The sequence below is a fragment of the Tamandua tetradactyla genome, chromosome 6, assembly GCF_023851605.1.
Source record: "Tamandua tetradactyla isolate mTamTet1 chromosome 6, mTamTet1.pri, whole genome shotgun sequence".
NCBI lineage: Eukaryota > Metazoa > Chordata > Mammalia > Pilosa > Myrmecophagidae > Tamandua > Tamandua tetradactyla.
In genome coordinates this window covers 182,455,233-182,476,297 of record NC_135332.1, presented here as the reverse complement: position 1 = coordinate 182,476,297, position 21,065 = coordinate 182,455,233, and the positions used below count along the sequence as shown (strand labels likewise).

At 54.3% G+C, this 21,065-nt stretch overlaps 1 protein-coding gene across 1 annotated transcript in view; it reads left to right on the top strand.

Moving 5' to 3' along the window:
• The window catches only part of COL22A1 (collagen type XXII alpha 1 chain), a 259,058-nt gene that overhangs the window by 113,476 nt on the left and 124,517 nt on the right, over positions 1 to 21,065 (top strand). The window contains exons 18-23 of the mRNA XM_077163316.1: positions 746 to 790; positions 3,522 to 3,566; positions 3,829 to 3,858; positions 4,051 to 4,104; positions 7,591 to 7,635; positions 16,688 to 16,741. Of these exons, the coding sequence (XP_077019431.1) occupies positions 746 to 790; positions 3,522 to 3,566; positions 3,829 to 3,858; positions 4,051 to 4,104; positions 7,591 to 7,635; positions 16,688 to 16,741 (273 nt within the window). The remainder of the gene's footprint in view (positions 1 to 745; positions 791 to 3,521; positions 3,567 to 3,828; positions 3,859 to 4,050; positions 4,105 to 7,590; positions 7,636 to 16,687; positions 16,742 to 21,065) is intronic.

Sequence of the window (21,065 nt, the reverse complement as noted above, 5' to 3'; positions counted from 1 at the left end):
GAGTCGGGGCTGGGAGGCAGCGGAAGCTTCCCTGCAGGCGTTTCTCCTCCTGCAGAGCGGTTCCCTGCTGCTCGCAAAGGGAGTGTGGGTTAGGGTTAGGAAGGGAGTGCGGCGCGGGGCTGCGCGTGCCTCTGATGATGACTTCAGGAGAGAGTCCTGCATAAAAAACAACACTGTGTCCCCGGGGGTGAGACTGCTTGTCCAGATGCCTTCTAGATCCTTCCATGGACTCCCCCACTGTGCCCCTCAATCCGACTCCTGTCGGGGCTGTAGGTGCCTGGGTTCTCCCCCCGGCATGCTTGGAAAACTTGCCTCTGGGGCCCTCGAAGAGCAGGCGGGACCAGCTTCAGCACGGGGGGCCCGGATCTTCCTCAGCCCCAAGGTTTCGCCAGTCCACCATGCTCCGAGGTCTCCGTCCCTCAGACTCGGCCCCCAGGGCTTCTCCCCCGGCATGTCCAGGTTCTCCTTCACAGGTCCCTTACTCCACTAAGGAAAGTATCCCTGTGTCTTGGAATGCTTTCGATAGCAGGAAGCCCCAAGCGGGTCTCAGAAGGGGGGAGAGAGATGTGGAGTTTAGTGTAAGGAAGAACTGTCCAGCAATAAACACAGTTCAGAAAATCTGGTCCCGGGGTCCTGTTCCCCTAGGGAAGACCAGGCTGCAGCTCTGAAGCCGTATTTGTCCTGCGGCCTCTTGTTTCTCCCGTCACTGCCACTCACAACCCCCATTTTTCTTTCTTTCTTCCAGGGAAAACCTGGCCTTCCCGGGGTGGCAGGGACCCCAGGAGAGAAGGTAAGCAGGCCATGGGGGTCTCCTGAACTGATCAGGCCCCGGAGTTCTGGGAGCAAAGGGTGTTGTTGGCCCATTGGCTGTAGAGTGTGGACCCGCAGGAGATTCAAGCAGCAGCTTCTGAAGAGCGACCACAGCTCGGTCTACCAATGGCCCTTCCAGGGTGCCCCAGTGAGAGGCCAGGCAGGAGTAGATGTGGCTCGTGGAGCAGGAGGGAGGCAGTGGGGGGACAGAGAGCCCAGGACAGGGCAGAAGGACACTGCAGGGAAGGTGGAGACACCTGGAGAGATGCCCCGAGACCCAAGAGCTTAGCCCAAGGACCCCTTATAGGAGTCTGAAGAGGAAGGAATCTGCTCAGGGGTCCAGGCTGATTTAGGCAACAGGGGGAGTTAAAAGGAATTCTTCCTTATTAAGAAGAAAACAGTATTTGGAGAAATACTATGATCCTACTATGATCTCCGTATTTTTAAACATGTAAATATGCTAAATCCCTCCCTTCCGAGATTCACAATTGGGATTTAGATCTTCCTGCAGAGGGCTCCCCTGTCCATCACCGAATGGACAAACCATGGGCTGGTGGGAACTTGCCAGGGGCCAGAGGTGAGAGGCAGGGGGAGGTAGGGGGGGCTGGAGTGGAGGGGAAGGTGAGGTGGGGAGGCAGGGGAGGCCAGAGTGGGGGGAGGCGGAGGAGGCGGGAGAGTCCGGAGTGGGGGGAGGTGAGGTGGGGAGGCAGGGGAGGCCAGAGTGGGGGGAGGCGGAGGAGGCGGGAGAGGCCGGAGTGGGGGGAGGTGAGGAGGGAAGGCGGGGGGAGGCCAGAGTGGGGGGAGGCGGAGGAGGCGGGAGAGTCCGGAGTGGGGGGAGGTGAGGTGGAGAGGCAGGGGAGGCCAGAGTGGGGGGAGGTGAGGTGGGGAGGCAGGGGAGGCCAGAGTGGGGGGAGGTGAGGTGGGGAGGCAGGGGAGGCCGGAGTGAGGGGAGGTGAGGAGGGAAGGCGGGGGAGGCCAGAGTGGGGGGAGGCGGAGGAGGCGGGAGAGTCCGGAGTGGGGGGAGGTGAGGTGGGGAGGCAAGGGAGGCCAGAGTGGGGAGAGGCGGAGGAGGCGGGAGAGTCCGGAGTGGGGGGAGGTGAGGTGGGGAGGCAGGGGAGGCCAGAGTGGGGGGAGGCGGGGGAGGCGGGAGAGGCCGGAGTGGGAGGAGGTGAGGACGGAAGGCGGGGGAGGCAGCCTTCCAATGGTGGGGGGAGGCGCAGAGAGGCTGGACTCTGGGAACCTCCTGAAGCCCACACTAGACACACGAGAAAGCCCTACTGGATGTGGCTGGTTATCAGGAACTCAGCAAACACACAAGACATTTGTGGTATTATCCCCAAAAAACTAATAGATAACATCCATGACATTAAAAACTTATGCTATTTAAAATGCTTTTTGGACTAAGGAAAGCTATGACTAAATACAAAAACAAATCTCATAAACTACCGTCTCATAAACCGCTTCTCTTCTGGGGTTTAAACCCCTTTTATCCCTCTTTCTCTTTATCATTTTTCAGTTTTTTCATTGGGATAGAAACAGTGGACATTTACTAGGTATTTAAAAAAACAAAGTATAGGTTGTATCTTATACTGGCCCTCTAGAGCATCTTTCAACAAGGCTTAAATCAATATTTGCTGCTTACAATTTCTATCTCAACTGAAATAACTGCATGTAAAAATTCTTTGCAAATTGTGACTGCTCTGAAAATGTGTGTGAAAATAACCTTCCTAAGCACTGTGGGAAATCTTTGTTTGGGGAAATGCAGTGGGAATAAGATGTAAGCAGAGAAAAGGATATCGTGAGACGCAGCCCCGTGCTTGAGTGCAGGAAAACGATTTTCTTCCAGATTCTTAGGCATCCCTTTATGAAGAGTTAGACAGCGAGGGGCAGGGAGCTTGCAGGTAAAGAGGTGGGCGAGGCAGGACCCACTGCGCCCCCAGCGTGTGTCCCTGTGGGACCCAGGTGAGGGCGGCATCTGACTCAGACTCATCACGAGCAGGTGCTGGTGGAAAGGAACAAGCAAAGGAAAACGAAGGGCTTCTCTAGCGCTCTGCAGAGACAGACAGGTGTGCATTGTAAATAGATGATGCGACTGCACCTGCTGGAAGGCTCCAGCCTGGGAGCGCTGACGGGAGCTTGCCAGTGTTTTCCAAACCTGCCTACCCAGGCTTCAATTCTGGCTGAGTTGATTTTTCTCTCTCCTAAGTGTTTTTAGAATTGAGACTTATGTTATTTTTAATAGCTAAACTTGGAGCTTTATGATATTCTGCAGGCTGTTGTCAGGATTTTAATATATTCTTGCAGTTTCCTGAAAGGGAATGCGAAATCCTAAGAGAAGTACTTCCCAGTCTTTAAGAGCGAATGATCCGTCAGGGTGGAGCCAGGGGACGGGTGATGGCTCCCTTTCCTGCTACAGTGTGAGTGTGTGTATGAGTGTGAGTGTGTGTGAATGTGTGTGTATGAGTGTGAGTCTGTGTGTGTGAGTTGTCCATCTGATAACTCTGTTGACTGTGGGTTGTGCCAAGCCTAGACTTGGCCCCGGGATGTGTAGATGTGAGCGGGATGGACTCGTGGCACGTGGCCAGCCGCCAGGGCCTTCGTGGTGGACACAGGCAGAGGGAGTGCGACCTTGGTGCCTGGCACAGCTGAAAGGGTTGGGGGCAGCAGCCCAGGGGGCAGCGCCGCATGTGACGAGTGTCCCTTTTGCGCAGGGCGACGTGGGACCCGCTGGGCCTCCTGGGTCCCCAGGCTCCCTGGTAAGCTGTGGAGCCGTCAGGGCTCGGACCCGCTGAAGCCGGGCTTTGGGGAGGGGGCCTTGGGGAGGGTCCCGCCCCCAGGCAGCCAGAGCGCTTCTGCTGCTGTGAGCTAGATGAAGGCTCAGTGCTGAAATGGGGGGAGTGCTGGGGTGACTGGAGGCTGCTGCAGCCGCGCTCACCGCGTGGCTCCTTGTGCAGCTGGAGGGGCTGGCGGCAGCTAGGGGTGCCCTCTGCCCCCCGCTGACATGCGCTTTGTCCCCAGGTGCAGAGAGAGGGTCTGAAGGGCGAGCAGGTAAGTGGCAGGGGCTTGAAACTGCACGCGGAGCTCAAAGGGGCATCCGGGGACGTGTCCCATTGGCTTCCTGCCAGGAGCAGCGATGCCCGGAGGGACCCAGGAGATAACTGAGTCAGAAAGGGGCCATGAGTGGTGGCTGCCCTGGTCACGCAGAGAGTCGGGCCGACCCGTGCTTGGTTTGTGTTTCAGGGATCTCCAGGACCACGAGGCCACCAGGGCCCGCCTGGGCCACCAGGAGTGCCGGTGAGTCTCCCCCCAGGCCTGCCCTCAACACCTCCAGGTCTTGAGTAGAACCATCACCCTTCAGCCAAGGCGGCATCGCCCAGACGTGGCCCCCACCCTGAGAGGCAGGTGCTCCTGCTGTCACCCTCTCACAAGGGAGCAAACCGAGCCCCAAAGGGGGCAGAGGTGACACAGTGACCTCACGGTGCCCACACAGTGACCTCACAGTGACCTCACGGTGACCGCGTGGGTTGCTGGCCGCAGGACCCCCTCAGAGCCCCCAGTCACTGCACTGCTGGGTGATGCATCTGGTGTTTCAGTTTCCTTCGGATAAAATAGGATCACGCACTGGGCACTTAAATGCCAGTTGGCTCAATTCTGCCCATTTCCTGTTGCTACTGCACCTGTTGGGCTCGGGGTCCTCAGCCTTAGTTTCTCCCTCTGTTAAGAATTTTGTCACATGGAAAAACCATTGTGGGGAAGAGGCCATTCAAAGGGACCCTGACATCATCTTGGGCTGTGCATTTGTTCAGATATGAAGGGCAATTAATAAGAATGCAGTGACCCTCAGGGGTCGGTGGTTTCACCCACTCCTCTTGGCAACATGCTGTGGCCCCCTCCGAGTTGCTGCATTTTACTGAAGGAAATAAAACAACCCTATTTTTAAACGTCCACACATCGGGCACATATTAAGCAATAGAGGCCTTTTTCTCATTAGGATTAAAATGTCCTTTTTACTGGAGTGAAACTAGAAGAAACTTAGAAGATAGTTAATTCCACTATAATTAGAACCATTTCATATCAAAGCATTCAGATCAGATGATTAGATTTGTTATTTAACCTCCCCAGGTGTTGCTTCTAGAATTGTCCACTGTTGATATAACTGTTGGGGGATTTTGGACTGAGACGATGTAGGAAACGCCCTGTGTTCTCTGTTTAGCTGTGGCTATGCATATAAGCATGTGCAGTTCAGATGCATAATTGGCAAGTATTGAACATGTTCACTGCTGGACACTTCAGTATGCAAATATGTGTCTATTAAATCCACAAGGGAGAAGGTGTTATTTTCCTTCTCTTCCAGATGAGGATGTTGGCGCAGAGATTTTAAGTGATTTACACAGTCACACAGCCACTAAGAAGCCCAGCTGGGCTTTGCACTCAGACTGACCAAAGGCTGGCCCTTTTTACAGCTGGGTACACAGTGCGGTCATACGTCTCCGGGACATGTGAGGAGAAATTGTTTAATCACAGCTTCCATCACTAAGGCAGCTTGGCCTGCTTAGACGTGGCCAGCTTCTGGAGCGCTCACCCTGGGTTCTGGGCTGACTACATACGGTATTTCTCCCTCTTCCTCAGAGTGTGTTAGGCTGAGTGAGGGAGGAGAAAGGGAATGAACTGCAAGCATTTGCTGCCACCTGCCTTAAATATAAAAAAATTAAGGCTGGAGATAGATGGAGGACATGTGGATAGTCCCACAGAGGAGATGTGCAAAGAAAGAGATAATTGCAATAGATACGGATTCTCTAGGTGACAAGGGGAGCCCCGTTGTGTCCTCTGTGGTCCACACAGGGCACTGGAGGAAGGACCCTGTACCTCAAGTCCGGGGTGCCCAGCTGCCACCCTGCGGTTCCCTTGGCCCGGTGCTCTTGGTGGAAAGGGATTCAGGACAGTGCCTCATGCTGGTGATGAGATTCCTTAAATGGAGTCGAAGAGGCACACAGCCCCCCAGAGGTGAAGGGGGAGCAGGAGGCTGAGGGTGTAGGGGCCAGGGCAGGAGCTCAGCCTGTGCTTGCAGAGGAGGCCCCCGAAGATCTTTGAGGGGTGCATAGAGGTGCAGGGCGGGTACGGGCAGGTGCAGGGCCGATGCAGGGAAGATGCAGGGCAGGTGCAAGAAGGATGCAGGGTGGGTGCAGGACGGGTGCAGGGCAGGTGCAGGGTTGATGCTGGGAAGATGCAGGGCGGGTGCAGGGCGGGTGCAAGATGGATGCAGGGCAGATGCAGGGCGGGTTTAGGGTGGATGCTGGGAAGATGCAGGGTGGGTACAGGGTGGATGCAGGGAGGGTGCAGGGCGGGTGCAGGGCAGATGCAGGGCAGGTGCAGGGCGGGTGCAAGATGGATGCAGGGCGGGTACAGGGTGGATGCAGGGCAGCTCCCAAAGTGGACGCGTGGCAGGCCAGGAGCCAGAGGCTTTGGTTTCAGGTCCTGTCTCCCACCAAGTGACTCTGTCTTGGGGGACATGACTTAGGTTCTCTGATTCTCATTTCCTAACTTGGAGAAGATAGGAAGTTAGAAAACTCTGTCTCCTATGTAGGCTTGCCGTGAGGCGCAGACACATCGCTGCCCTGGCAGCCTCCAGCTGTCATTTCCATCGCCTCCAGACCCCAGCCCAAGCATTGCTCCCTGAATATGCATGAAACTGGCTCATGCTGAGACGCTGGCCTCAGGGGAAACCCTTGAGTATGTGTTTGGCCATCCTAGAGGGAGGAAATGCCCTGTTCTCTGGCTGGAAATGTCCTGGGGGGCCAGAGCGCCCTGCAGCCTCTCCCTCTCCTGGACCAGAGCAGGCCTGGCTGAGTGGGAAAGGGGAGCTCGCCGGGCAGAGTGGGTCACAGGTTCTTCCTCTGTGCTCAGTGGAGCTCTCTCGTGGTGAAGAAAGGACGTTTACACCCTCCACTCTGCAGCTCGTTTATTCACTTCCATGGTGCTGCGAAGAGAAAGGACCCTGCTCCTCAATCCACCTCTCACTTTGTAGTTGCGCCCAGCTTGGCAATGGTGCTATTAGTAGGACCAGAAAGCTGGTAACAGCGTCTGAGCGACACCAGGTTTTCCGTTGCCGACTCCACGCCTCGTCCAGCTGCTGTCACTGTGGCAGAGCCAGCGCCCTCTTGGGCCAGGCGCTGTCTGGGATTTTGTGTCTCGTTTTCACATGGCCCTCACATGTGAGGGTGAGGCGGGTGCACGGTCCCTGCTTCAGAGACGAGCTCTCTGAGGGTCACCAATGCCCAGCAGCTCGTTCTGCAGCAGGGGCGGCGGGCGTGGGGCACAGCTCCAAGCAGGACGTGGCTCCCTGGCCGGTGGGCCTCGTTTCATGGAAGCTAATTGTTCTTAGACAGTGTCACTTATTCGAGGCTGAGTCAGGTAGTCCAAGCCGGCTGCCCCAGCCCTCAGCTTAGAGCTAAAGGCCTTGGGTTTCTGAGAATTTCTTGGGGCATGCTCTTTGCGAATTGCAAATGCAAGCCATTCAATCGATCTTTACTGTCCCCACTTAGAAGGGATGGAAAAGTTGCTGCATCTTGGCTGATGAACATATTTCATTAGATTGGATAGGTGTCCATGCTCTAAAGTGCTGTAGACATTGGAGAGAGGAGCATCATTTTCCTCCTGACCTCTCAGTTCCTCCAGTGAGCAGGGAAGGCATTCCCCAACAACGGGGCTGGGAGGGCAAAGCATACTGGATGGTAATGTCTGCATTTTTCACTGTCCCTTTTTCTTTTTCTCCATCCTAAGGGTCCAGAAGGCAACAGTGGGCCTCCTGGATTGCAAGGCCTCCGAGTAAGTCAAGCATCTTTCTTCCCTGATGCCCCAACTGTCCCCACAGGCTTGGCCTTGGGCTGGGTGGTGGGAACGCGGAGAGAGCTCTGTCCACCCCGAGTCCCGTGTGTGAGTGGAATGCTGGCGGAGGGACCAGGGAAGTGGCGACACCCCCCTAGGGTGCAGCAGGGCTTCTTGAAGGAGGTGATATCCAAGCTAAGTTTGGTGAAAAGAGAAGAGAAAATGAGGTGGAAAGATCTGCCAGTGTACTTTCCTCTAGGCATCCATTAATTATACAATTTCGTAGTATCTCATGGTATTCCATTTAATTTAATGTAGTGTAACTAAGCACCTATCTCCTCATCTGGATTGTGCACTTCTTATGGGTTGTGATTCATCAGAAAGCACGGCCCCTGACACAAGTCATGCGTGTTTAGAAAGAGTGCACAGAAGCTCACCTCGATGGGGTCCCCTCAGTGCCCCCCAACAAACTGGGCTGGGACCCAGCTCCAGCCTATGTCCGCCATTCCCCCATGTATCTGGCACCATGTTTTTCATCTTGTAACCCTTAAACTCATGCCATCTTCCACTGGGTCACCCAGAAAACCGTCCAGGGGCCACACCTGTCCACAGTGGTGCAGGCAGCCCCGGGAGCCATGGCCCTGCAACTGCACTCTGAGGCCACGTGCCCATTGACAGGTGCTTGGCAGGGGGCTGGGCATCTGGCCAGCTGCCCCAGACCACTATTTGACCTCTTCAAGCCGGGAGATTCCATCCCAGTAAAGTGGGTGGGGTCACAGAGTTCCTGGGGGTTGACTGTCGAGGGAGTGGGCCCATCGTGCCCCCTGCCTGCCCTGCCCACCTTGCTCGCTCCTGACTGCCCTGCCCGCCCGCCATGCCCCACCCTGCCCTGCCCTTCCTGACCCCTGCCCTGCCCTACCTGCCCCCCTGCCCTGTCCTGCCCCACCCTTTAATCCCATCTCAGACCCTCAGCTCTGAAATTGGGTCGCCTGCTCTTCTCCACCACACACAGACCCCAGCCTGTCCTTGCCTCCCAAGACCTTGGCTGCTGGTTGTCAGACACCTGCTGCCTCCAGTGACCTTCCTGAACCCTCCAGGCCCCACGAGAGACTCCCTTTGGGGGCTGCCGTGTTGCTACTGAACGTCAGGCGCCCCAGATGCAAGGATACATAGTGAAGGAGTGTTGGGTGGGAGAGAGGGAGTCACTCATTCCTGCAGAAAGGGCTGGAACGTGTCACCACTCGTTCAATGCCACCTGCAGTGCCTCAGTGTCCCCATTAGTCAGACAGGGTGTTAGGTGGGCCAAAGCCCTAGGATTCCTTCTCTGGGTAAGGAAGGGTTTGGGGCTGAGAAGCAAAGGTCTTGGAGCTTGGCCGCTCTTCTCAGTAGCTGTGTGACCTTGCAGGCCACTTGCCCCCTCTGTGCCCATGCTGGGGGCGTCCGCCAGCTGGCTAAGGTGTCTGCGCCTTCCTGGACAAATGGAACGAGGCAGCCAGCAAGGCCCTTATTCCCTTGACAGGTTCCTGCTCCTGCCCCTGCAGAGGCAGGGAGCCTTTTGCCGTGGATGCTGCAGGTGTGACTTTTCCTAACAGTATTAGGTAGGAGAGCTGCTCATCAGAGGGCTTTTACCGGCACTTAGCTAATTGACTTGGATTAAGGAGGACACATCTTGCTCGGAACCTGCTTGCCAAGGCCCAGGTTCCCTTGGACACGGCTTGGGAGTATGTGCAGGAACAACCACTGCCGCCCTCAGAAACCCTAGGAGCAATCCGTGCCACGGCGGGGAGGCTTGGCCTGGCCTGACCTCGCTCAGCGCAGGATGTTAGAAATTGGACAAATGCACCAGGCCTGGGGATTCAGGAATTAAGCAAGGAGACTCAGACAAGTGGCCTGGTTGTGGGGGGGGCAGGGATGGGGCCATGTCCGCTGCGTTCCGGGCGCAACCCTCACGACAGGCCTGGCAACACGTTTGCGCTTCCTTCCCAGGCATAGGGCCATGAAATGACACGGCGGTGGCCTCCCAGCAGTCAAATCTAGGACGGGGTGGCTCCCCCCTCCTCCCTCCACCCCTTCTTCTCTTCTTTAAGCCTCGGGCTACTCCCAGGAGGGTGGGACTCTCAGCTCTGAAGTGGGGAGGCTGAGAGAGCGGTCTGGTGTTGGACTGGTCTTGGGGGACCTACCCATCTCAGGGGGCTGGTGGGAGTGGGCACGGGAACTGGCTCCCAGCTCTCCTGCTGTGCCCTTGTCGCGACCCACCAGCCCTTGCTGGCTGCCCACTGCTCAGGCTGAGGACGCAGTGTTGTGCACACACGCTGCCAGCATCGTACAGGGGACAGCCCTCTTCCTTTTCTTTTTCTGAGTCTCTTTTCCTTCTTAATCTTTGCATGTTTGCTTCCACTGGCCCTCTGCCAGCCCCCTTCCTTGTTCCCTTCCTTCCTTCCACAAACTCATCCACTCGGCAAATGTCCATTAGGCGCGAGAGATTGCCGGTGAGCCTAGGGGGCCTTCATGCCGCGTTCCAGCAAGCGAGGGAGAAGCAGCGCATCCCAGCCCAGGGGGACAGCACTCAGGACAGCCCCTCTGACCATGGGCAGTCAGAGGACCTGGGAATCGAGAAGCAGAGACAAAAAGACAGGTGGAAACAGGATTTCAGGCTGTTTGTCTGTTTCGTTTAGGGCTGAGCAACAGAGAGCAGACCCTTTGGCAAGGCAAATGCTTTCATTCTGTAGCTGATGTTTCCCCGGTGCTGTGAACCCGCTGCCCACAGAGCTGCGGGAGGTGAGAGGTTGCTGACGTCTCTTTCCGAGGTTTTATTTTCCTCCCGCCTGTCTGAGCTGCATTAGGACCAGCCAAGGGGGGCTGCCGAAGAGGGCCACTGCCACTTGGCTGGAGTGGGCCAAGCCCCCGCGCCCCCGGAACGTTCCAGCCATCGCCCCAGCCTGGCGATGGAGTCACTTGCACACTCAACCTTCCAGAAAGTAGACTTTTCCCCCAAAAAACCCTGTCATTCACTAATCATCCACCCCAAAATGACCATCCTGTCCCCGTCACATCACCCTATTTTAATTTTTTGTAGAAGTTACCCAGTATTTTTTCATATTAAACATTTTTTTCTCCAGTAGAACAAAGTCCATGAAAACGAAGACTTTTCTCCCTTGCTCTTCTCCCAGGAGTGTCTAGAAGAGTGTCTGGCAGCTTTAAAACACGCAACTCTGTACATGCATGAAATGTAACTAAGCATCAGCTATAAAGCTGTTAGTGAGCGCGGACTGCAGTTACAGCACGTGAGTGGATGCCGTGCACAGGAGCGTGAAGATGCAAAGACGAGGGCAGGACCTGAGCTGGACGTCTGGTCACCCGACCTCCAGCCTTGGGCAGAGAAGCTTGTGTTTTAAAGAAGGAAAACTGGTCCCTTGTCTGCCTTTGACTTACTCTGCTGTGCTGAATCCCACCTGAAATTGCCTAACTGCCTTCTTTCCTCTTCTCTGGACAAAAAGGAATGCAGAATTTGGGATGTATAAACTTGGCATCGTCATGAGGCAGGGATGTCTGAGGCTAATGGTGAGGAATTTAATGTCCAAAACAATTACATGACCTTCTGAAGGTCATCTTGTGTGCTAGTTTGCCAGCTGCTGGAATATGATACACCAGAACAGGAGCAGCTTTAAAAGGGGAGTTTAATAAGTTATAAGTTCACAGTTCTAAGGATGTAAAAGTGTCCAAATTGAGGCACCCAGAAGAGGTTACCCTCACTCAAGGAAGGCCGATCAGTCATGAACACCTCTGTCAGCTGGGCAGTCACGTGGCTGGCATCTGCTGGGTCCCTACTCCTGGGTTCCGTGGCTTTCAGCCTCTGTTCCTGTGGGGGCTCCCCAATTTGTTTCTTTGGGGCTGGCCTTCATCTCTTAGCTTCCCTTGGCTCTCTCCATGCTCTGGCTTGCTTCACATCTCATGGTGATGTCTGCTGGGCTCCAGGCATCTCCAGACATCCGTGTCTCTGTTCTCCAAGTGTTGGCATCTGTGTTGGCTCTGCTCTGAAATTTCTCTTGACTCTGAGGCTTCTGTCGTTTCTCTCATTTCTGTCATTTGATTCTTTCCAAAATGTTTCCTCTTTTAAGGGCTTCCAGTGAACTAATCAAGACCCAACTGGAATGGGTGGAGTCACATCTTCATCTCATCAAACATTAATACCCACAGTTGGGTGTGCCACATCTCATGGAGATAATCTAATCAAACAAATCCAACCTACATGATTGAATCAGGAATAAAAGAAACAGCCCCCTCCACAAGACTGAACCAATATTAAAACATGGCTTTTCTGGGGTTCATAATAGATCCAAACTGGCACACTTTGTACTTGCTCTTTATGCTACTCGGTGACAATGTCCTTGGTTTTGAATCACTTTCCTAATTTCCTCCGGTTTCTCATCTCTCTGGTGAGTGGATGAGATGGAAGAAGTAGCAAAGGTGATGCGAATGTGAGGTGCAGTCTCTTAGGACAGTTGGGTGCTCTCCAGTGCCTCGTACTGCTCTTGCCTGAGCTCATTTTAGAGCTGGGATCGATCCACCCTATCTGTCTTTCGAAGTGGAGTGTTGGGTTAACATAAGAGAGAAATTAGCATTAATTAAGCCATCATTACATAGCAGACTCTGGGCAAGTAAATTTTCTGCATTCCTGTTACTTACATAATTCTCACATGGATCCTTTAATACTGCTCTGCTATTGAGGGAAATAAAGACTTCAAGGTATTAATTGAATCACCTGCGCCACTGTAAGTGGGGTTAGTGCTGAGGTCTGCCGTGCTTTAGGACGCTACGTGGGGGGTGTGGGGTGTCTGCGGACCTGCCTCAGTTCTAAGCTGGAAGTTAATGGACCTTGCCCTGGGCCTTGGGGTGGTCAGCCCCTCCCTGACTAACAGTGCCTGCATCGGCTCAGCTGCTTCACTCATAGCTGTTTTCCCCGGAGCCGAGGGCGTCTTATTGCTGACAGCTGCCAGGCGCCCAACTCTAACTTCCACTGGATTCAAGGGCAGACACTTGGAAAGTCTTTGGTCAGTGCAGCCAGGGTTGAATTCATTGTGATTTTCCATTTTTTAAGTCTTTTTCCTGCCTTTTCTTGCCCTATCAGATGTAACAGCCCCATTTGGATCACAGGCTTCTGTTTGATTCATGTCCTAGTGTGCAGGTACGTCAGGACACCCCAGAAAACCCTGAGCACCTGGTTTCAGCTCTAAGAGTACAAAATAATCATGTTTGATGTTTGGAAGCATGGAGAGCAGAAACTGGACAGAAGACAGTATGGCACATATTAGAACCACTTGCATGGACCGTCTTTTCTTCAGTTAATTGCCCCTCAACTGGCTGTGTTAACTTGTCCTGGCTGGGAAGTGATGTCTGCTCTGAACTATAGATTTCCCTTTTCTCCATGGGTAGAGAGCCTTGGAAAGATCAGTTGTGTTCAACATCCTGGCATTCAGAAAGGCTTGAAAAATTTGCCCTCATGATAAATTACAAAAACTTATCCACACTTTGTGTTAGGAAACAATTTAAAAGAGAAGACAAGAAAGAAGATGAAAAGCCAGGTTATTGTTAATGAAACAGTTCCTTATTTTTGCAAAACTTGCCCTTGCCAACACTTCTGAAACTCCAACAGCAATTATGGATCCAAAATGAAGAGATTATTTGGCTGTTGCTGTCGTATATACTATTACTAGAGCGACCACCACCATCTCCATCACCTCCACCACCATCACCTCCACTACACCATCACCACCTCTACCACCTCCACCACCATCACCATCACCACCATCATCACTACCACCATCTCTATCACCTCCACTACACCATCACCACTTCCTCCTCCATCATCTCCATCTCCTCCACCATCACCACCTCCACCACCATCACCTCTACCTCCTCCACCACCACCTCCACTACACCATCACCACCTCTACCACCTCCACCACCATCACCTCCACCTCCTCCACCACCATCACCTCCACCTCCTCCACCATCACCATCATCATGACCACCACCATCACCACCATCTCCATCATGTCCACCACCATCATCACCATCATCACCTCCTCCACCACCATCACCACCATCATCACCATCATCACCATCACCTCCTCCACCACCATCACCATCACCACCATCATCACTACCACCATCTCTATCACCTCCACTACACCATCACCACTTCCTCCTCCATCATCTCCACCTCCACCACCATCACCTCCACCACCTCCTCCACCTCCATCACCATCATCATGACCACCACCACCACCACCATCTCCATCATGTCCACCACCATCATCACCATCATCACCTCCTCCACCACCATCACCACCATCATCGCCATCATCACCATCACCTCCTCCACCACCACCACCATCTCCATCACCTTCACCACTATCACCTCCACCACTATCACCTCCACCACCATCACCACCATCATCACTACCACCATCTCTATCACCTCCACTACACCATCACCACTTCTTCCTCCATCACCTCCACCTCCTCCACCATCACCACCTCCAACACCATCACCTCCACCTCCTCCACCTCCATCACCATCATCATGACCACCACCACCACCACCATCTCCATCATGTCCACCACCATCACCACCATCATCACCTCCTCCACCATCATCACCTTCACCACTATCACCTCCACCATCACCACCATCATCACCTCCACCTCCTCCACCACCACCTTCATTGTCACTATTGTACATCTCCTAACATTAGGTCTTGTGCTAAGCCTTTTTAGGCGTCATCTCATTTTATCTCCATGATACTGCTGAAGAAAATTGTTATTATTTGCTCTTTTAAGAGATGAAGTAACTTATCAAGTATCAGACCTATTGAGGTGGGTTGAAACCAGATCAATCACCTACTGCAGAGACTCAGAGGAGTCAGAATGCTGACATTACTATTTCTTCTTCATTGTAGTCATCCTCATCTTCCTCCTCTCCATGGCATTATTGACTATATTTGAATGAAGCTTTATTCTGCTTTATATACATCCTCAGATATTTAAATATTTCTTCCACCGCTATCTTTTGAGATAATTATAATGACTATAGTTCTCTGCATGGGAAAACTAAGACTTGGCAAATTAAGAGATTTACCTTTTCCTATCTGCTTTAGATTTGGAATCTTCCTTACAGGGTTACAGAGGAAGGAGTTTGGGAAAAGAGCACAGAGAACCCCTCAGTGGTGGTGGCCAGATCTAGCTTTGTGCCCGGCCTCGGCCCAAAGATCTAGCGTAGGACCCGGGAATCTCTACCTCAAATATGTTCTTGTTACTGTTTTCAGGGCTTCCTGGAAGAGGTGGCACTGAACTGGGGTGTAACTTTGACAAGTCCATGGGGAAGGGGCGTTATACTCAGGGGTTGCACTGTGGGTAAAGTTTCCAAAGCAAGGAGTCTTAGTGGGTGTTGGGTTCGAGCTGAGCAGCACTTGGGTTACAGCTTGGGGAGTGGAGGGGTGAGCATTGAACAAAGTGAGAGGTGGGTTCAAATCACAGGGCCTGGCAATCTCCAAAGACACAGTTCATATACCATGTCTTTTTGGATAATGATGAGCCTCTGACTGTTTTAGGGCTAGAAAGTGACCTGAGCAAGGGCACCTTTTAGCCTGTAGGAAGGATAGCTTGCCCACCCAGGCTAAGCCAGCAGGTCTGAAGGGAGGACACTGGGCACCAGGCAGGGTCCTCTCTTGTGGTCACGGCTGCAGGAGGGGAAGGAGTGACCAGGGGAGGGCTTGGAGCTGAAGCATGCACAACTGAGCTGTCCAGGGAGATGTTTCCTTCCCCTTTCCAGGATGATGCTCTTTCTTGCATGACTCATGGAAGATTCTGCATTTGGGGTAGGCTGCCTTATGACACTGCTATGCCGCACATTTCTGATCCTCTTCTTCCTCTGGTCTCCTGTAGTACCCTTTTGCTTTATTCCTCCTTGCCGAAAACCTGAAGTCTGGGATGCTTGCCTCTCTAGATGCATTCCTTTGCATTCCTCTTTCTCGCTATCCCCTTATGCCTCCCATGTATCTTCACTTCTGGGTCCATTTTTTGGCTTTCTTGGCGGGGAAGCGCCTCCTGCCTCCACTCCTCCCACAGTCCATTCCATGCTTAGGTGTCCAGTTGGTTCGGTCTGTTTTCTGCTCACTGCCATCAGAGTGTCTTCTCTGCCTTCCCCACTGAAGCAGCATCACCTCCATCCTACTCTGTCCCCTTGTCCTGCCATACTTTCCTTCGTTCACATCACATCCACACATTGTCATCTATGCAGTGTGTTCGGTTTTGCTTGTCTGCACCAGACTGTAAGCCCCTGAGAGAGGGTCACCGTCTGCTTTTGTCCAGGGCTATGCCTGGCCCATGGCAGGTGCTGCAGAACCTCTGGAGAGAGCATTGGTAACTGCCCCCGAGTCAGCACAGACTGGAGATGACCCAGATGGGTAAATGTCCGTCGGCCGGGGATGCGCGAATAAATCATGCCCCGTCCTCATGGTGAAAACTTAGGTAGCTGTGCAAGAGGTGCAGAGCCTCTCCAGCTGCTGTAAGGGGCTCACGGAGGCAGATGAGAGAAAAGCAGGCCAGGCCTACTTTGGGGTGTAAGAGGAGAGCGACAAGAGCAAGTGAGAGAGCGTGGTGCAAACACACAGGTGTGTGTGTGAACAAGTGTAAGTGTGAGTGAGCGTGTGTGTGCAGTGCTTGCCTGTGCGTTTGCCTCTGGAGAGATCCACCACCATCTGGAGAGATTAGCTCTCTTTAAGGAAAAGACACAGGGGTCTGGGGCAGGATTAGAGGCAAACTTTTCTAAGGGGACCGTTCGCGTCCAGGCGTGTGTGACCAAGTCGTCTCAGGTAGAAGCTGGGACCCAGAGCCTCCCGGACCCGGAACCCGAGCTCCCCACTGCTCTCTGGGGGGCACCTGGGATGGACAATTGCTGATTGGGTTGGAGAAAGGAGGAGAGACATAGTGAAGTGGCTCCAGGAGGTGATCGTCCCCTGCTAACCGTGGACTCTTCTTGTGCACTCAGGGCAAGAAAGGGGACCCAGGCCCTGCCGGAGCACCTGGACTGCTGGGGCTGCAGGTAACCTGTGTCCACGCTTGTCCTGACAACGCTACCCTGCTCAGGTCGGCCACCAGAACCCTGCCAGACTCCTGCCACAGCTTGGGAAGGGACCCGTGGTGGGCCCGGGGCCCACTCCCCCACCTTCCTCCCCCTCCTCTCCCCTCCCCCCAAGCTGGGCACTGTGCTGGGGGTGGGCAATGCAGACAGCTCCCTCTCCCCGACAGCTTCTCTCTTGCCCTCCTTCCCTATCTGAAGGCTGCCGGTCGCTGCTCTTTGGGGCGCAGCCCACCCCAGACGCTTCTGCCAAGCTGCATCCCCCACCCCTGGTGACTTGGCGGTGAACTCTCTCAGCTTCCTGCTTGGCTGGCATCACCAGGAGCCCCTCCCAGGGTGCCAAGGTGTGGGTGAAGCGGGCAAAGCCTGCCCCCGAGGTCGGCGCGTTCACAGGCACAGTTCCCATTAGGGGAGCCCAGAGCGGAGGCGCCACCGAGGCCGGGGGTCAGGGCCCGCCCTGCCGTGGTCCACCCGGGCTCATGGGCAGCCCCTCCTGGGCTTCATGTCCATCCCCTGTCCCAAACCTCAGGAAGTGCAGGCCACAGCGGGTGGAGCTCGAGACCGTGACGCTGAGCAAAATAAGCCTCAAAGGGACAAACGTTGCGTAAGACTGTGGATATGGAATACTTAGAGAAAGGACATCCAGGGGCAGAAAGTGAGTTAGAGGTGTCGAGGGGCTGGCGAAGGGAGGCGTTGGTGTGTTTTGCTTAATGGGGACACAGTTTCTGATTGGGGTGATGACAAAGCTTTGGAAACGGAGGCTGGTGATTCCCTACGACGCTGAGTGAACACTTATAGGTGGGCAAAATGGCAGAGTTTGGCACATATATTCGACCTCAAAAAATGTAATAATGATAATGAGGGAAGGCAGCAATAGGAGGAGTGTCACAGGGTGACGTGTGGCCTGTGCTCAGCCAGCGCCCCTCTCTGTGCCGGCCCTGTGCCCCCAGCTGCCCCAGCCCCTGAGTCTGTCCCTCTTCTCCTGACCCTGGGGTAGCCCCCGACCCGCTACAGGACCCCCCCCTCCCCCACGCAGTCCTCTGAGGTGGCGCTGCAGAGAGAAACACACCCTGGATGCAATTTCAGTTTCATTTCTGCCCCACTCATTCGGGTCAGGAATAGAAATCACGATTCATGCCGATTGCCTCCCCCATGCTCTCACACACCGTGGCGCTCAGGTGCTGGTGCTGAGAGATGAGTGGCTCTCGCATTTGTTTGGTCGCCGTGCTTTCCAGCGCGCAAAGCTGACACATTTCAAAATCCACCATAAATGCTGCTCCATCAAATGACTTTAAGCCACAGAATTTTTTCTACAGCGCTTGGTTTGCCACCTAGGAAAACATTTTCACGCAACAACCCTTTACTGAATGCCAAGCATTGAGCTGGGGCTGCAGACAGAAATATTACCAGGCTTTCTGGGGGGATTCTGCTGTCCGTAGGGCAGCCTACCTCACTCAAGAATTTTGGGGGTTCAGAACCTCGCAGCCTGGGGGATAGGGCACGCGTTACCTGGCGCCCCAGCTCACATTGCTCCTTGTGCAGAAAGCGCTGTGCCCACACTCAGAGGCAGCGTTTGCCCTGGGTGTTTCTGTCCACTGCCCTTGATCTCGCTCCTCTTGACACTTGCAGGGGCCTCTCTTCCCTGGCCTGGCCGTGGCTCTCTCCTACTTGCGTTTGATCATTTGATCTGTCCTCTGCATTCATTCGTGGAACAGGTGCCCACTGTGTGCCAGGCCCTGTGCCAGGCTCTGGGGATGTAAAATCAAAGCCGCCGTGAACCATGCTTCGAGGAACCCTATGTGAGCAGGGCAGAAAGTTCCAGGAACAGGGAGCCGGGCTGAGTTCACGGACAGAGGTGCTCAGGGCTCTGGGGGGCTGGAGGAGAACCCCCAGCTCGCCCAGGGCTTAGAGAGCGACAAGTTCCCAAGGGGCAGGTGGTGGGGGGCGCATGAGTGTCAGGCTGAGCTGTGGCCGGACGCCGCTGAGTGGTCGCATCTGGTTGTGTCTGTTTTTCCCAGTGGCTCTGTGAGGACAGCACACTCACCCCTGTAATGTAAACAACTAGCAGTCAGAAACCTCCACCTGCTCGCTGTAACGGGCGCCCCAGGGTGGCAGTTTCCCTCTCCCGCTGGAACTTTGTGACCCCAGGCTCTCCTTCGGGTTAATGCAGAGGCAGCGCTGCTGTTGGCGCCCGGGGTGGGGGCTCAGAGGAAGCCGGAGGGGGCTGGATGGGCTCGCAGGCCTCTGTGCAGACACCCCCGGGCTTCAGCACGGTGCCCCCCACGGAGCCCCATCCCAGGGCTGACCCAGGACCCTGACGGCCCCACAGCCGCAGGCGCCCCGGAGCCAGAGAGTGTGATCTCAGGGCTAAAATCCACACGCGGAACTTCAGGTGTCTTCAGATCCGTCCGACTTCATCGTGTTCTCCAGTTGGAACGCGAGGTCATGATGAATAATCATCACTTCTCCTTTATCAGTGATAATTAGGCACATTAGTTATTTAGGCATTGTTATGACGAGTATTTAGCATATTAAATAGCTATTTAGTCAGTGTAGTGTTAGAGGGATCAAATGTTTCTTCATTAGTAATAATTAGGCTGATTTGTTGATTAATAGATTTATTACTCACTTGTTTTCATTAATAATAATTAGAACAGTCATATTTTAATTAAAGGCTTTTGGTTAATTTGTCATTAACAATTAGATTCATTGGTTATTTAGATGTTGTTATTAATGCTATAAAAGGGAAGAGAACTAACATTTGCTGAAGACCTACTGTGCCCCGGGCTGGCCTCACCCACCTTCTCTAAGGGTGCTGCAGAGCCGTTGGGAGGCTGCCCACACGCCCACTGGTGCTGGGGAGACCGAGGCGCAGAGGCGGTCACTCCAGGTCGGGCCAGTGGTCGGCTCTGCCTGGGTCCTCCGAAAGCCCAGCGGTCGCCATGTCCCTCACCTCATGCCGCAATCACCTCCCTTGGTGAAGGTACCAGCACTAGAGAACTGCTTTCTCAGTTCATTCACACCTGCTCATCTCAGCAGACCATGGCAGCACCTCTTGTGAAGGCCAGTGGTGCCCACCAAGGGTTCCTCCTTGCAAATGGCCATTCTCTCCTTTCCTGAAAAACACTTCCTTCTCTAGATTTCTGACAACGCAGAACCTTGCTTCCGCCTCTACAGTTCACCTGTTCCAGCTGAGTCTTCTTTGCTGTTTCCTCCAACTCTTCAAATTCTGAAGGAATGTCAAGGAGAGCTGGCGCACGCAACGCCATCCCTCTCCCTGTCGCCTGCCTCCAGGCTTGGCTTTCCCCGTCTACACGCAGCCCTACCCTGGACCCAAACCTCTCCCCGAGCTCCAGCCTTGAGGATCTGCCGATCCCTCGGCAGCTGCGCTTGCTAGCGCAGTCAGTGTCAAGGACACCTGCTTGCCACCCTCACCCTCCAACTAAGACCCTCCTCTGTCCCCACGCATTGACGCCACCCCCCCCATCTAGCCGTCCCAGACACAAACGGAGACGTGTCCCTGACTCGCCTCTCTCCTTTGCTCCACAACCTGCTATTAAATCTAGCCAGTTTCTTCAACAGACACCCCAAATCCGACCAACCCTTGCTATGTCCACATTGAAAACCCAAGACCAACCCAGCGTCCCCCTGAAACGCTGCCCCAGCCTTCCAGCCGCTCTCCTTTCCTTTCCTCCTGCCTGTGCCATCTCTTTGCCACGTGGCGTGCAGAGTGGGCTGCAGGGCCTCAGGTCCAGGACTCCCTGTGGCGGCTTAGTCCCCGTGCCCGTGTTCCCCGAGACCTGGCTGGCCCCACTCGGCCCCCTGCCCACGCTGAGCTTCTTCACACCCCCTCTCTCTTTCTCACAAACACCCGCCCTGCGCCTGTCTCAGGGCCTCGTCTCTGCTTCTCTTCCTTTCTGTGACCTCCTCATTGCTCGAGCCTTAGTGTCACCCTTGGGAGAAGCCTTCCCCAACCCTCCCAGGAGCCGCTGATTCAGCCACAGTCGCATTTTTACTTATCTCTGGGACTTACAGCATCCAAAATTGCCCTTTTCACTTGCTTTTTCCATGTTTGTTTTCTCCCTTAGCCACCTCCATCGCCAGCTTACGGTGCCTCGAGGGCCTGGCGTCCCAGCATGGGAACCAGCTGCTGAGCCTTCCCTCCCTCTCTGTCCTCCTTTCCCTCGCTGCCTCCTTTCTCATGAAAGGATCAAAACCAGCCAGGTCTCTGCCCTCTTGGGTCTTTCAGTCCAGCTGGAAAATGCTCGAGGCTCCATCTATTATTTCA